The sequence below is a fragment of the Sturnira hondurensis genome, unplaced genomic scaffold (genome assembly GCF_014824575.4).
Source record: "Sturnira hondurensis isolate 20B ecotype Veracruz unplaced genomic scaffold, ASM1482457v3 Scaffold0006413, whole genome shotgun sequence".
Taxonomy (NCBI): Eukaryota; Metazoa; Chordata; class Mammalia; order Chiroptera; family Phyllostomidae; genus Sturnira; species Sturnira hondurensis.
The window spans coordinates 49,410,241-49,427,299 of NW_028079044.1; the positions used below are offsets into that span (position 1 = coordinate 49,410,241).

General features: G+C 58.0%; 1 protein-coding gene across 1 annotated transcript in view; it reads right to left on the bottom strand.

Annotated features, from left to right (window-relative positions):
* Positions 1-1,292: 1,292 nt before the first annotated feature.
* Positions 1,293-17,059, bottom strand: part of ZFAT (zinc finger and AT-hook domain containing) — a 128,739-nt gene continuing 112,972 nt past the window's right edge. Inside the window, exon 16 of the mRNA XM_037048593.1 lies at positions 1,293-2,200. Coding sequence (XP_036904488.1) covers positions 1,961-2,200 — 240 coding nt within the window. The 3' untranslated portion in view covers positions 1,293-1,960. The remainder of the gene's footprint in view (positions 2,201-17,059) is intronic.

The following is a 17,059-nucleotide window of genomic DNA, read 5'->3' on the forward strand; positions in this document are numbered from 1 at the left end:
ACCACGCCATCTCAGCATAGCCCACCCAATGCTTGGACAAGATCACCTTTCTGCAATGTCGCTCTGCATTCGTACCTGGGCCTATCAAATGGCCACCAACTCCCCATGGTTTACTGAGTAAAACTGATAGTCATCATCCCTCATCTCTGTTCTTATAGATTCTGGCTTCTGGGTGATCTCCGTGCCTTTTCCCTTAGAGCTCCCCGCCAGCCAACTGCATGCTATGGCTCCCGGGGGTCGGCTCCACTGTTACTCTTTTGGAATTCCCACCCACCTCTCTCACCCGTCCCTGCAAAGACTAGACGTGGAAAGCCTGTCTAGTCTACAAAGCCCTGATCACAGGCCACCTCCACCAGGAAGTTCTCCCCAACTCTTCCGAAGTGGGAAGTGTCCTTCCTTTCCCTGAAGACCTGATGCACTTCTTCCCTTCCTGGCTTAGGGCAAGCAGTCACTTCCCTTCCTGTATTAGAGCAGCTTTTAGGCTCTGCTGGGGTCAGGTGAGAGGGTGGTATCAGAGAAGGTCAAGTGCATGGGGCAGTGGATTCTTCCCACTAAGGCCAACTGCCACTGTGTCTGTTTGTCCATCTGCTGACATACCTGCATAAGATTTTATTTCAAGAAAGGGCTTAGAGGCAGTGAATCTTGACTTCAGTGAGCCGGATGGAGGGTGATGAAATCAAGCAACCCCAGGGCTGGGCAGGCACAGTAGGACCCACCTGGACGTCTCCAGGGCTGCGCACAGGGCAGGGGTTCCCACAGATGTGCGGCTGACCTGAGCACCTGGACGGGAACTTGGACAACAGTGTGTCACGAAGACCCGCCTGTCAGCTCAAAGTGTACAAAGTGGGATGGAGGGGCGCTGTCCTGTCTGAGCTGGCGGCCCACTGAATGCTGGCACGGGACGTGGGGGCAGGATCGCCGACCTCCGACACTGGGCCATGGGGCAAATCCAATGCTCTGGATCAGGGGCATCAGACTCCTTGTCACGAGGGCCACATCAGCCTCATGATTGCCTTCAAAGGGCCAAATGTCATTTTAACTCCTTAACCATTAAGGAGTACTTAATTACATTTTTACAGTTCCAAAATGATTTTGGCCCTTTAAAGGCAACTGCGAGGCTGACGTGGCCCCGATGAAAATGAGTTCGACACCCTGCTGTAGAGAGAGACCCATGTCTCAGTCTCATTCTGAGGGTCCCGGTCTTGGGTGCGGTGAGTCAGGCTGGGGCCCAAATCCAAGCTCTTGGTTTAGGAGTGGGAAACATAGACCGTGCAACCTACCAGAAGAAACGAAACCAGGCAGAGGTTCGTTTTATTCTACCCACCTCACCCCCTTAGAATAGGAGGCAAATAGTAAAAAGTGCAATTTTTTTAAATGCAAAAGAATGGCAAGACTGTAAGCCGGACCCCCTGTGTGAGGGCAGTGGACAAGTCCCCAGGCTGTGGTCACCCCCTGTGATCAAAAGCACCCTCGGTACTGGAGGAGGGGATAATTAGTAAGCCCGGTCCCCCTCCTTTGCCCCGTAAGGTCACTTTCCCTGTGATGGCTGTCTCCCTGGCACCAGGCTGCCAGGCAGTCCCAGAAGACTGGGCAGTTCAGTGGGGTCAAGGAGTTGGGGTGATTCAGGAAGAGGCTGATGGGGAGTGCAGGGCCTCTGACACTTGACGGAATGGGGCAACTCGGTGTGTGCCAGGTGAGAGTTGATGCACAGGTCCTTCCAGAAGCGAGTCATACTGGGTAAGAGGGGTGGGGTGCTGGGGGTGAGGTCCTGTATTGCTGGTGATGCCAGTCGCCTTGCCCACCTGAAGCAGGACAGGGAGAGCCGCCCCAGGGGCGGACTGGCAGGGAGCACCAAGAAGAGCACTGCGGAGGGGGTGCACCAATCTGCAGCCTCACTGCCCTAGGTGCCCTGCAGAGCCCGCAGGCACCCCACCCCCGGCTCTGTGTGACATGGGCGTCCCTAGAGCTCCTGCGCTGGCGGCCCCACAGCCGGCTCCTCCAGGGGCTGGACGGCCTCCTGCACGTAGACGATGAACTCCGAGGCCTCCCCGCCCTGCGTGTAGACGGTCACCGTCTCGATGCCCTCCACGTCGTCGGAGGACACAACCAGGTGGTGCTGCTCGGCCAGCTCCACGGACGCCTGCTGCAGGGTCTCCTGAATCATGACAGTGTGGTTGGCGCTGGGCTCCTCCTCGGTGACCTGTGGGAGGGCGAGCAAAACATCACCCACGGCCCGCTTCTGGGCCCAGCCGCGGCCGCAGAATCACCACCGCTGCTCACGGAGCATCTGGGGGGCTCCTGAGCTCTCGCCCACCGCAGTGACCCTCTCCGCCACGCTGTGCTCCCCTCCCTCCCTCCCAGTTTACATGGGCAGAGTGAGGCGCGGTGCTGCCAGGCCACACGGCCGGGCCAGCTGTCGCTGATGGTGGAACCCAAGGTCAAACCCAGAGTCCGAGCTCTTTTCTTGAGGCCAAGCTGGCTCCCACAGGTGTGGGGGCACCAAGGGTATGAGGTTAGGAGGCACCTTAGCACTTATTTACTGCAGCTGTGCGGGCAGGCGGGAGGGGGCGGCTGGAACTTCACAGCCGGGGCACTTGGCGGTGAGAAAGGGACTGGGTCTATCCTGTGCTGTCTGCCTCTCCCCACGCTCTGGGAGCTCCCCTCTGTGTCTGAGGAGCAGCCTCCCACCAGGAAGGAGTGGGTACCCTGTGGGATGCTTTTCCCAGGGCGTGTCTATCAACACTAACTCCTCAGCCCTGTGGCGAGACAGCCTGCCTGGGAAAGCTCCCCGCCGCAATGACTGGACAGGTGAGTGAGTCTGCCAGGGGAGGGGACCTGCTGAACCCTAAGGCCAGGAGAGTCCGCAGGCTCCTGGAGGATGTGAGAGAGACAGACTCTCCTGGGGGTCCCACGACAAAGCGGGAAGAGCGTCTGCTCCGTGCTGCTCGAAGTGTGACTTCACCACCCCCAGCTGGGAGGCCCGACGCCAGTCACCTGGGCCTACGATGCTCAGTTTCACCACATCACAGGACTGCTGGGAAGCGCAGGGGCTCTGTGTGCACGGCAGGCGCTTACTCACACCGCTGCCCTTCCGATGCCTTCATTCCTTCACTCCCAGTGCTTCTTACCCCCCACCTGAAGGGGCTGTGGGATGCCACTCACTCACTCACTGAACCATTCTGCTGTCAGTCCGTCAGGTCCCACTGCACTAAGCTGAATGAGGGCAGGGGCCGTGCTGTCTTGCACAGCCCTTCCCCAGCGCCAAGGCTGATGCCCGGCACCAGCACAGGCTCCATCCATGCTGAATAATACCCACTAGCTGCAAGATGCTGTGACCACTGTGCAGCGGAAAACCAGTCTGCTAGGGAGGATGGCCACAGGCAGAGCCATGGGCTGCAGGGCCACACTGCTCCTGAGGGGGCAGCAGTGCAGGGTAGGTGGGTGGGGTCAGTGGAGCGGAAAGGGCAGAGGGCAGCAGTGACCCCCAAGAGAGATGGGGGGAGGTGGGCTTGCTGGGACAGCTTCCACAAGCTCCTGTTTGTGACCCTTCTGCTTCCTGTCCCAGCTGCCACTGAGGACTTCCTCCTGTCTGCCCATCCCCCAGTGACGTGCCAGGACTCCACACGGTCTCCTCCGGCCCCATGACTGTACCCGTCCGTGTGAGCAGGAGGCGCTGTGACAGCTGGGAGGGCTCATGTTTTGCTCAGAGAGAACAATGGAAAAGGCTGGCTGGGGGGTGCCCCACATAGGCATGAATTGGGAAGAACTTTTAATTTGGCTGACAGAATTCACCAGAAGGTAGCGAGCCATTCTGAGTGGAGACTATTAATGCATTTTGCCTGATTTGTTTTTCTGGAGTGAATTGAGACCTTTTTTCCCTCTTGCTGCTTGTTTCAATTTCATTTAAATGGGAAAATGTACTATGAACTAAGACTTCAGAAGTAAACACTGATTTATTTCGCTCTGGAAGCGAGTACCTGACAGAAGGTAGGGGCCGGGGAGGGAACGCACACAAATGCGTCTCTCCTCGTAGCTGTCAGGCACGACCACCTGAAGGGAGAAGCCAGGGATGGGGCTGATTTACGCTGAGGTCCCACGAGCCTGAGGGTGCACAGCAAACCCCCTGCACATCAGGTGAACAGACGGTGCAGGAGGAGGGACGGCCCTGGGCACAGAGTGCGCAGGTGCCTGTATCCCCCCACCCCGGCCACCTGCCACCCCTCAGTGGCCAAACCCACTGGGCAGAGTCCCAGCTTCACCTTTCCAGAGGCTGCATGGCGCCCGACGCTGTGAGCCGGCGTCCTGACTGCTTCCGTAACCCTCTGTGGGCTCTATTCCCGCCCCGGCCCAGAGTCCAGGTGTCCCCGCTGCTCCTCTGCCTGCCCACGAAGCCTGGAGCCCTGCTCGGTCCCCCCCCCCCCAACTCCTTCTCTGGACTCCTCCCCTGCACCGGAGGCTCCTGGCAGAGCCAGGCAGCAGCAGATCCCCCCTCCCCCCCAGGCTGGAGAGCACGTGGGAGCTGCTCAGGGAGGGTTAATGCATCTAAGTCAGAGGAGAGCAGGTGGTGGGGAAGCAGGGGCAGGTGGGGCCCGAAGCGAAGTTCGGTGCCTCTCCACGCCCACGAGCTTCCCTGAGCCGCTGTGCCAGCCCTGCAGGCGCTGCCCTACAGACACCTGCCCTGCACGCAGCCGAGGTGGGAACCAGCACTGCAGAGGGTTCTGGGGTGGGAAGCTGCTTTACAAAGGGGTTCATGAGGCTCCTGCAGAGTGAGCCCCTTCCCCACCTCCATGCACCCCAGTGTGATATGTTTCACACTCGGTCTCTGTTTCATTTGTTGCAAACCACAGACTTCCTTCCGTCCCTGCAGAACCCGGTGTCCACTCAGCCCCCTGGACTCTCTCACCGGACACTCTCCCAAGTGTCATCCCTAGCATTTCCGCACGATGTCTTCTGGTGAGGGCACTTCTGTCCCCATTCACAAGTGGGGACACGGAAGCTTCCAGTGGTCTAGGGACTCATCAGAAGTCAAACAGCTGGAAAAAGCAAGAGCTGACCTTGCTCTGGGTGACCCCACGTCCAGAGACCTGCCTCAGAGAGTGCAGTGTGACAGGGGCTAAAGGGACCACCTGTCACACATGAACAGGGTAATTCTTATTCTGACCCACCCCAGCCGGTTTATGGCTGGCTGTCTAGCTCTCAACCATTCCTTGTTCAAATGATCCCTCCAGGAGCCTAATCTGTTAGCACGGCTGAAAATTGCTCTCCACAGGGGAAATAATACGGCTTCACAGCACCATTATCCCCTGAGATGGGTACGCCATTCTCCCCAAATGCTGGATCTCACACATCTTGCAGATAAATTATGAGCAGCATAGATAGCTTAACAGACATCCTTAACCCCAGGAACTATGCAAATTATTCCTGAAACTGGGCCCCGAGTCCTGCACCTCTGCCCACCTCCAACATCCTTCGGGATCTGGACCAGACCACCAGTAGACCGGGCGCTCTGTCGGGCTCTGCCTCCGCTGCGGCTTTCCGCCGCCCCGCCTCTGGGGGCGACAGGCTGGCTGGTGCGAGCTTACTCACTCTCCAGCGCACGAGCCTCACTAATCTTGCCTTTTCCCCCTCCTCCTGCCTGCCCTGCTTGCTCCCCGACCCATTTCCCTCTCTACTTCCTTTGAAAACACCATTCCAAGCAGGTTATGCTTTCTCCCCACAACCCAGAAACTCCCTGGAAGTGCCCTGGCTGGGGGAGCCCTCAATAGAAAGAGGTTCCCTGTACTCCCATTGCTGTGTGGCCCCCACAGAACCCTTCCCCATGGCTCTATTATAGTCCATGCACTCACCTCCCCCCACCCCCACAGCAAGGACGAGCTTCTCTGTCCCTACCCCATGCCACAGTCAGGGCAGGCATGGGGGGGGGGCGGGGGGAGGGGCGTGTCCAGAGCTTTCCAGAGCTTTCCAGAGCGTTCCGAGGGTAGAAGAAGCTGGAAGTGATGACACAGGACAGTCTGGAGCAGTGGCCAGCCCTGTTTCTGTCTGACAGGAGCCCACCCAGATGACGTGGAGGTGGGGAGGGGGCACACTGTTCATGGAAGGACCCCTTTTGGCTCCAAAAGTCCCAAAGGTCCATCCCCTCATCTTACAGAAGAGGAGCTCAGGCCCAGAGAGGAAACACATGCCCAGGGCCACAGTTCTGGCTGCCCCTCCCCACCCACCCTGCATATGGCTGCCTCGGACCAAGCCGCAGGGGGGGTCTGCTTCCCGGAAGAGCACGGTGAAACTGCCATGGTGCCTGGCCCTCGGGTGAACGGATACAGACGGCCCCACAAACACAGAGTGATGCTGCGGACACATCCGAGGCTCTGAGGTCACACTGTCTTGTCACGGCTAAGAGCTTTCCAAACAATCTGTCATGAGGAGGAGGAGGAGCAGGAGGAAGAAAGAAGGGAGAGAAGGAGAAGGAGGAGGAGAAAAGGAGGAGGAAAGGAAGAAGGAGGAGGAAAGGAAGAAGGAGGAGGAGGAAAGGAAGAGGAAAGGAAGGAGGAGGAGGAAAGGAAGAAGGAGGAGGAGGAAAGGAAGGAGGAGGAGGAGGAGCTCCCAGGGGCTGTGTGGACCCCATGTCAAGCACTCAGCCTGCAGCCAGTGCACGCCACACCCTCGGAGTCTTTGTGCCCCAGCTCCAGAGGGGACTGTGGGTTAAGGGCAGGCCAGGGGCCTGGCACCTGTGCTCTGGCTACTCCTGTGCCCCCAGCCTCCCCCGGGCTCTGAGACTGTTTAGTCCAGGTGACACCACGGCCCCCAGGCCCCTTCGATGGAGAGATAATGCCAGGTCATCGTCTACAGCCCAGGACTCAGCCAGCAGGGCCTACAGTGCTGGGGACACACAGTCTTGGTTCCCCCAGTAACATTTGACCCTGGTGCCATCTTTCCTCACACTCCTATGTCCTCTTTAATAAGAATGCCCTGACCCTGGCTGGGTAGCTCAGTTGGTTGGAGCATCATCCCAATATGCCAAGGTTGCAGGGAGGGTTCGAGCCCCGGTCAGGGCACATGCAAGAATCAACCAAGGAATACATACATCATTAAGTGGAACTACAAATCCATGTTCCTCTCCCCCTCTCCCCACCCCTTCCCCTCTCTCTCTCTCAAATCAATGAAAAATAAAAAGAACACACTGTGGACCCCTCTGCCTCGGACAAGATGCCACAGAACACCTGAGAGAGGCAGAGACAGGGAGCACCGCTTCCTCCCAGCCACCGAGTCCTCACGGAGCCCCGACACTGGCCAGAAGTGTGTGAAGGGGGCTGTCCTGCCAAACAGGTAGAAGTCAGGAATGTGGGGGCCCATGGGGACACCAGCCAGGAGTGGCTCTTCCACGGCCTAACACGTATTTTTCGTGTCACAGAATGCACCAACCACAGTCCCTCCCCAGGGACATCCAAGGACATGGGAATATGACAAAGAAAGGCCAATTAAAGGAACAAAGACTGGATCCCACAGAGGCGGCAGTGAGAAAAGAGCAAAGGCTCTTATTAGCTGAGAATTTTAAGGGAACATTTTAAAAGCTGCCGGCAGACCACAGTAAACAACACTCTGCATCACGCTTTTCTCCCAGAGCTTTCAAAACACTGTCAAGTCCCTCCCAGCGCCCGAGTCTCCCTGGTCCCATGCTCGTGCCACAGGGGCTGCAGTCCCCAAAGGCTCCTCCCAGACATCTGCGACTCCCGTGCAGACAGCCATTGGGCTTCCCACGCAACCGTCAGGCTCCGTGGAACCCACCCCACTGTTTTAACGCAGCTCCTGGCAGGTAAATCCATGACAAATAGTAAAGAAAGAGATGAAACCTCTGTTGGTTCTAAAATGGAAAGAAACCCGAATGACACCTGTGGGAAGAGGGGGCACTGATGTAGTGTCTATTCAATTGATCACCCTCTGGAATGAAAATCACCACCAAAGCCCCTGCACTCTGGGCTGGCCCACGTCCACAGCACCCTCTCTCAAGCCCGTCACACCTGTTGGGCTGGAAAGGTGCTGGGCACCTTCACTTGGGACGTTCTGGTTTGAGGGACTCCAGGACAGGGATTGTCCTTCATGTTTTCTGGGAAAAACCCACTGTCGGCTCAGATCTGCCCGGCTGAGTGCCCGGATGCCCTCGGCCCTCAGCCCTCTGGTTGGGGGAAGCATGGGGCACTCAGAACAGCACCAGGGGCCCTGCTGTTGTCATCAGCGCACGGGTGGCGGTGAGCCCCCACATCGAGCAGTGACTCAGGGGCCCCAGACTGGGAGACACCAAGCACTGCAGACAGGCACTCCCATGAGGAGGTGGGCTGGGTGTGCACAGTGTGTGTGCACATGCATGTGGGTGTGCATATGTCTCTATTTGTGTACGCATGTCTGTGCACGTGTGCACACCTCTGTGCAGGGATATGGGCTCCGGGGGGGCGTGCATGCACGTGTGTGGGCTTGGGGGTTGGTGTGCACATGTGCATGTATATGGCATGAATGTGTCACGTCCTCAGATGGCGTCTGGGACGTGCACCACTGCCACATTAGCACTTGCTCCGGGGGACGCACGGAGAGCAGCCCCCATGTGTGGCCCCTCTAAAAGACGAGCTGCTGACAGAACAGCCACCACTGACAAGTCGCGCACTCACGTTCCTCGTACACAGATTCCCAAACACGTCAGGTTCCTTCTCAGCTCTCTGCTGTTCCACCAAGGATGTCACATGTGCCAGACACTCTGGTGGATGCTAGAAATGCCCGTGAATCTTACACCTGCTCCCCATGCCGAGAGCCTGCGGTCTGGCGGGAAGGACCTGGGCACTTCTGAACACCCAGGGCAGGTGGGGGCAGGGAGTGGGCAGTGGTCAGGGATGGTCTCCTGAAGGAGTCGACCCTGGCCTTGGACACTAGGGTTCCCAGGCATCAGACGACATGACACCTTCTGCGGTCCCTGCCATCACAGGGAGTCTCAGGCTCCACGAAGGGCGAGGATTCGTAGGCGGCAGACAAAGGCTCACGCAGAACCAAACACCAAGAACGATGGCCAGCACTGCATCCATCCTTGTAGGCAGACTAGCCCCTGGATGCGGGGCCCCTGAAGCTCTGGGGAAGGAGCTTCTCCCCAGCAGATGGGGTTTCGCCCCCGTACATTATCACCGGCCAAGGGCTTCCTCTGGCTCAAAATGGCCAGCCCAGTTTGCAAGGTCAATAAGCAAGCGCACTGACTTTCTCAGCCCCAGGCTGGGATGGTGTGGTGTGCACTTGAAACAAAGGGAAACAGTAAACAGCACCCTGAATTCATAGAGGAAAGAAAATACATAAATAAGTATGGTTTATGTGGGTAGGGGGGGAACATCGTAAATCCCCGACTGTAGAAACATATATGTATACACAGGACCAGAAAAGGGGAGAAACTTGTGGAAGCAGCAAAATATATTCACAGGCAAGGAGAGGCCATTCACGGGTCAGTGGAGAGTGAACGCCTTTGAAAAGGGGGGAACGTAAGCAGTGACTCGTGGCCCCGGGAAGAGGGCAGGAGCACCCCCCCATTTTCCTCCAGGTTCTGAGTAGACAGCTGACATTTTTTCTCTTCTGAAAGTACTGATCCCACCAACAGTCCGCAGCCTGAATCATAAAGATCTCCAGCTAAACACAGCCAGGCCCATCCGTGAGTGCCTTCTGCTCTCTGGGCCACCGAAGGGTCCGGCTGGCCAGCATTCCAGCCCTGTCCCTCGCCCCAGGGCACTGGAAGGAACCTGTCCACTGGCTCTCACCTGCCAGGAACAGGAAGAGCGAGGCTTCTGGCTGGGGGAGAGGCGCCTCCCATGGCCCACCCCCCAACATGAGGATGAAAGGGTTTCACACTGGCCAGACCACTCGATAGGCAGAAGGGTTTAGAGACAGACACCTACGCAGCAGAAAGGGGGGCACACGGCGAGGACAGCTCATATGCCTGGTGCCCAGGAGTCGGAGCACGCTGAGTGTGGTATCTGCAGTCACCTGACTGAGGACAACGGCCTTCCCTAGCTAGTGGCAGTAGATGGGATGGACGGTGTGAGAACTGAGCTGATGGGGTACCGGTGTGCCTGTGCGGGGTGGGTGCTACTGGGTGCCCCCCCGCAGGGGGTGCCCAGCACAGCCCTTCCACAGNGGCCCACCCCCCAACATGAGGATGAAAGGGTTTCACACTGGCCAGACCACTCGATAGGCAGAAGGGTTCAGAGACAGACACCTACGCAACAGAAAGGGGGGCACACGGCGAGGACAGCTCACATGCCTGGTGCCCAGGAGTCGGAGCACGCTGTGTGTGGTATCTGCAGTCACCTGACTGAGGACAACGGTCTTCCCTAGCTAGTGGCAGTAGATGGGATGGACCGTGTGAGAACTGAGCTGATGGGGTACCGGTGTGCCTGTGCAGGGTGGGTGCTACCGGGTGCCCCCCCACAGGGGGTGCCCAGCACAGCCCTTCCACAGCATGTCCGCAGGGCACGGGGCTCACAGCAGGCACTCAGCACCCATCGGGCTGCATTATTCCAGCGTGCACCCCAGCAGGACTGGAAACTGCACTGCGACGGAGTCAGAGCCCGTGCACGGGGCCGCAGGGGCAGACGGAGCGCCTCACTGCCCCAGCTCCACACAGTTCCTGGTGCACAGCACTGTACTTCCCTGACCTCTAAGCACAGATGCATGGACTGATGCTCTATTTAACGCTGTCGGGGTGCCGCGTTGCGTCGACGGCAGGCACCTCGAATGTGGGGACGTGCTTCTCCCTGCAAACCTCGGCACTGCCCAGCAGCCCCTCTGGACGGGCAGCTTGCAGGGTCAGACAGAGCTTGCTTACACCACTTTCACCAAAATCCCGCCCACTGCCACCGAGCGCTCCCCTCTGCATGTCACTCAGGAGGAACGCCCTCCGCCCTCCACCCTCCTGATTTTCGAAGTAGCGCCCCAGGCAGCCTGACTGGCAGGTGCTCCATGAGGCCTCGGAGACCGACCCCACCTTCCCGACTTCGCTCCCTGGGGCCTCCCTCTCTGTGCTGGGGAAGTACTTGGCTTCCTTTCCCCAATGCAAACTCTTAGCCCTCGGACTCAACAATCCATCTCCTCCCAGTTTCCCTGCCCTTCACAGAGCTGCCCTCCAGCCTCCCTGAGGCAGAGGGACAAGGAAAACGCAGCTGGAAGCAGCAGCCCCGGGCTCCCCCCAGGACCTCCCACAGCCCTGCCCCCACCCGAGGGAGAAAGACAAGCTGAACTCCTGGCGTGGAGCACTTCCATGTTCTGCTCAACAATGTTTATCAAAACAAAATGTAAACCATTTTAATCACTCATCAAAGGGAGCCAGGCAGGTGCGGTAGTGACCAAGTAGGTCTAAGGTCAGAAAGGGGAACTGTGGACCCCACTCTCATGGGCCCTCCATCTCCATCCCCCCACCCCCAGCACCACCTCAGCGTGGACATCCCTCCCCGGACGCAGAGTGCACAGTCTGAGACCCTGAGCTGAAACCCTGCGAGGACATCACCTCCTGGTTGGCAAGCCCACACGCCCATGCGTCCTGGCTCTCTGGGCTTCTCTCTCAGGGTGGGGAGGGCTGCCAGCCCTGACTGTCCTGCAGCATCTGCCCCTTGGCCAGCCCTCCCGTCTGTGCACCCCTCTTGCTCTGGGCCCCTCCCCCCACTCCCCTTTACCCAGGGCCCATGGCNACCCCCACCCCCAGCACCACCTCAGCGTGGACATCCCTCCCCGGACGCAGAGTGCACAGTCCGAGACCCTGAGCTGAAACCCTGTGAGGACATCGCCTCCTGGTTGGCAAGCCCACACGCCCATGCGTCCTGGCTCTCTGGGCTTCTCTCTCAGGGTGGGGAGGGCTGCCAGCCCTGACTGTCCTGCAGCATCTGCCCCTTGGCCAGCCCTCCCGTCTGTGCACCCCTCTTGCTCTGGGCCCCTCCCCCCACTCCCCTTTACCCAGGGCCCATGGCCGCACAATGTCAAGGCACCTGGCCTTCCAAATCAGCCTTCCAGGGCCTTCTCTAAGAGAACTACTCCGAGTGACTCCATGACAGGGGGCTGTGGGGTTAAATTATTCCCAGACACAAAATGAACGCAACTTTTACGTAATGTAACTACGTGCTTGCCTGCCTGGAGCGAGCAAAAAACTTGCCCCAAACCTGAAAGAGACGAATGATCTCAGCCGCAAGGCGACCCCACAGAGCAGGGAGGACCGAGGACAACCCAGCCACCCAGGCCATGGATGTGCCCAGGAAATGGGCGCCCACACACACAGGGGTAAACCAGCAGTATTCAAACTCAAAGAAAGTGGGATCTTGCAAATAATACCAACCACACAGTGACAGGGTGGAGCGTAACAGGAAAACTGGGGCTTAGGGAGAGGAAGAGGAGAGAGAAGCGAAGTTCAGGTCAGCTACAGATGTTCCGTGTGGACAGGGTCCAGGGCGGAAGTGGGGAAAGCCTTTACCCCCTGCCTTTTCGGACACTTCCCCACAGGGCCACAGATACACATGGGCCTTATTTTTGCTTTTCCACTTTCACAGAGAAATAGAAATTGCCGTCACAACTCTGGACCAGGAGGACTCAGCAAGTCATAGAAGTGATGGCTGAGAATGCGGTTTTGGAGATCGGCCACCAGAAAGCACACCAGAGACAGGAACCTCTGAGCTGAGTTTTATTTAAGACAAAGAAAAAAGACTCAAGTAGCAAACGGGGAACAAAGGAAGGCCACAAAGCACCACAGAAGGCACGAAGTGACAAGGGGCAAGAACCCCTGGCCAAGAACCTCAGTAAGGCCTGTCCCTGGACGCCTACGCTGAAGGTCCCCCTTCGGTGACGGCATAATGAACGTGCTCTGAGGGTGAGAGGTACGGAAGCGTCCCCAGAGGGTCTTCCTGGGTGCATCCGTTCGAGCTCCATGTGACTGCCGTTGGCACAGCCCCAGGATCGAGTCAATGGCACGTTCTTCGGGCAGGAGCCAAACCTAACCCACCAGAGTGTGCGGTTGAAAACCGCTCACCCCCCTAACAAGGGCCAGGGTTAGGGAGAGAGAAAAGAAAGCAGCCACCAGGACTTGGGTATACAGATCCAAATGATGGGGAGCGTGAAGATGAAAGACGTCTGTGTGGACTGCAGGCACTGTGGGCCGAGGAACTGAACCGAGTTGGCTCATCTGAGGCTAGGAGGCAGGGGCAGCGTGTGCAAGGGTCCGCTGGCCCACAGAAGACACATGCGGTCCCCTCACACCAGCTTTCCAAAGGCATGTGAATCCATCATGAGCGTCATTACACCACACTGTCAGCCAGCGTGGGACGGACGGGGCAACCCTGGCACACGACGAGGAGTGGAGAACGCACGAGCAGGCTGGCAGGCAGAAGCGGCAGGCACCGTCAATTCTCATGCAGGGCAGACACTCCTAATCTTGTGGGAAAGGCTCCTTGGCTGAGCCACAGCAGCGGCACTGCCACCAGCCGGGAAAGCAGAATGAATGGCAGGCAGAGGACGCCAGGCTTTCACTGCGGTGTAGAAGCACCACTCGAAACCACTGTGGGGACCCCACTGTGGCAACCCCGCTGCAGCGATGCGGCCTCGCAGGCCCAGGCACAGGATCCGGACACAAAGGAGGCTCTGAAGGGGACAGGCGCAGGGCGGAGAGCAGGCCTGGCCCTCCCACTCCTTCCACCATGTGGGTGGACGGACGGACACCTTGAGTCAGGGAGGCTCTGTCTACACCACTGTGTGAGCCCCAGAGTGCTCTGGGGACACGGGAAGGACGACGCCAGTGGCCCACAACGTATCTGAGCTTAAAGGGAGCCCAACACAGGAAGCACCTCATCGCGCCCCTCCTGTGGGTAGGATGGGGGAGGCCTCAGCACAGTCCACTCGACAGCAGCGCAGGTGGCCCGTGTCTCCTGTGTCCTGACTGGAGGAGGGGGAATGAGTTTCTTATGTTGATGTGAATCTTCTCTTAGCCTCTGCTGTGCAGTTAAACAATCCAATTAATAGAATGGAATAATTGTTGTAATAAATAAGGAAAATGGATTTTGAAGCCTCACACAAATTATCTTCTGGCCCCTCACCCCATTATTTTGCCACGAGTCTTAAGAAATGGTCAACACCCGGGGTGGGGGGAGGCTGATTCTGGGCTCTCCTTCCGGTGACCACAGAGGCACCTCTGAGCGGAGCAGCTTCTGCCCACCAGATGCCCTTGTACAGACGGACAGAGAGGGCGAGAGGGGTTCAGGGACCAGAGGGCTCAGGGCCTCGAATTAAACACAGGGCAGGCTGGATCTGCTCTTCCTTACGAGCAGGCAACTGGCCCCCCCAGCAGTGGACGGCGTGTCCTTGCAAATTAATGAGCTCCGGACAACACACCGCAGTTCCGGTGTCGGCTGGCTGCCCACACGCAGCACTCCCTCCGGAGAGGTCTGCTGCCGAGGTCCACGGAGGCTCAGACTGAGCGCTGCGTGCTGGGCCCGGGAAGGGGCTCTGCCTGCTCCTCTCCTCCTGCTCCGCCCTCAACTTCACCCTCCAGCTCCACCCACCGTGGGGGCCCTGCCTGAGGAAGGTGAGGTGAGGCAGGCACAGGAAGCTGCTGGGAGAGGCAGGCTGTTTGGGGCAACACTGGAATTGGGGTTTTGTTCGTTTGTTTGTTTGTTTTAAATCAGCAGCTAAGTAGGACAGCACCTGGGAATCTGAACGAGGTATGGCGGCATAATTCTGCGCCACGCCAGGCTGAGGGTCTGTGTGTGGAAGTGGGCGCTGGATCCTTCCCGGTCCTCCCCGCCATTGGGCCCTGGCTGACAGCTTCGAAGCGTCCAGCACATGGAGGGAAAACAACAAATGGAAGAGTGACAATCTTAAGGGACACGTAGAGAGCCAAGGACCTTGCCAGAGACACAGGCCTGTCAACAAAAGGTACCGCCGGTCAGAGTCACCACTGCAGGGGTCCCTCCGAGGGGGGCAACTTCTCTATGGGGTGTAACAACGGGAACGACTTCCCCCCGCACCAAGCCCAGCCCCCCACAATGCCCAGCAACCCCCCAGGTCTCTCCTGGGGCACCAGGGCGTCCACGATCCCCTCCTGCCCACCCCCTGCCCCACCCAGACCCAGGATCGAGGGGGACCCCCTGGCACTCGCACAGCACTTGGGGCGCTGGCCGACCTCTCCAGAGTGGTCCTCACTCTCGGTGGGAGCTGCCGATCGACCTCTGCATTTTTCAGTCTCTTGCCTGGTTCTGCTTGTTTTCCCATCTTCCTCTAACAAACTGCGTTATTTACTTATTTATGACATGCGCATGCATTAGCTGTTTCTCGGTAGAACGCAGGTCCTCGACCGCACCACCCATGTTTTGTTCACTGAGACATCCCAAGGGCCCAGACAGCGGCTGGCGGGTGGGGGCGCTGCTGGGTGAAAGAAGAAATCGTTTCCCTGGAGAGGCTACTTGCCTCTTGAGATCAGGACCCAGCCGAACCACAGAACCCAGCAGGGTAGGCGGAAGAGTGCTCCCCACCCCCCAAAGATGTGGGTCTCGGAACCCCCGGAACCTGAGAATGCTACCTTGCATGACCAAGGGGACTCTGCCAATGAGGATAAATTGAAGGTCCCGAAACCAGGAGGGTGCCCTGGATTACCCAGGTGGGCCCAGTGGAAGCCTCGGGGATGGCCACGGGGCGCCGCAGCCAGAGGTCTGCTCCCAGCCTCCCTGAGTCCATAAACAGCACTCAGGTCTGCCCTGATGTTCACCCCAAAACCCAAGGCCCAATAAGACTGCACATTCATCACTTCCCATTATTACCCATAAACTGTAATATAGATGATTCTTTTTAACTTATGCTAATGCAGTGTGAAAAAATAAAATTACAAACAGCATAAGTGTTTCTTTTAATATGGAAAAGAACAGTTGTTTTTGGCCCTGTGGAAGATATACATGTGCGTGTGCGTACCAGGAAAACTTTAAAAAGACCTCAGAATGTGCCCTCCAACAGTAATTTTACACTTTTTTTCTGCACTACCCAGCACACGCTCTAGGACGAGGTGTTCCCGCTTTTTTCCTCTATGGGGTGTAACAACTTACAGGACACAACTGGGGACCCCAACGTGAAACCCACAGGGTGCTCTACCCTATTCGTAGGCATCTCCGGAGCAACCACGCTGTGTGATGTGTTGAGCTGGAGAGAGACCACGTCCCGACAGCACGGCCCGGCCGGTGAAGGGGGAGCCTGCACCCGCGCACCAGCGCCTGTGCAAGTGGCCTCCGCACCCTCGTAACACGTTCTCTACGCCAAAGCCCTGAACCAGTTTACTCAAAGGAGAAAACTGAAACTGGTTTATTTCTCTAACAAAAACGGCTATGTTTAGATGTGAATGACATGACAATTGAAACTGGAGGGTGTTCTTTCCAGAGAGCCGCTGTGCTGCAATCCCTGTGTCTGTCCGCCCATCCTCCCGTCCCTGACTGGAAGCCTTGGGGAGCACGGTGGTGGGCCAGACAGACAGGAGAATGTCTGGGACACACATTCTCAGGGACCATCCCCCATACAGCGACTCGAGACTGTGTTCAAAGGTGCCGCTCTCTCAGTTTTCGGTGAGCCAGAACTGTCTCCAGAGCCACTGTCCGCCACTGCAGACCCGCCACACCTGTTCGCGCCTGTTGTACCCGACGCTCATCTGCCTTCCTCCAGTAGCGCTGTCAGCCCAGTGCCTTGCAGCGAATCGAAGCTGCATCCTAGGCCTGCAGCTCCCCGCGCCCCCCTGCAGCCCCTCAGTATGCAGTGAATCCTGGCCACAAGCAGCAGCGGTTGGTCCTGTTCCTGGAAAGGAGATGCGAACCACAGTCGGCGGCACCTTCTGTCAACTCCCAAAGGACCTGGTGCATCAGAGATGCCCGACATCCTCCTGACACCCTCCTGACACCCTCCCGAGCCAACCCTTCCCGAGTGCCAAGTGGGCTCTGGACGCCGCATGTCACCATGACAGGGAAGCGTTTCAGAGGAGGTGAATGAGACCAGCTGAGACTGTAGGCTAGGAAACACAGACACAGGCTAC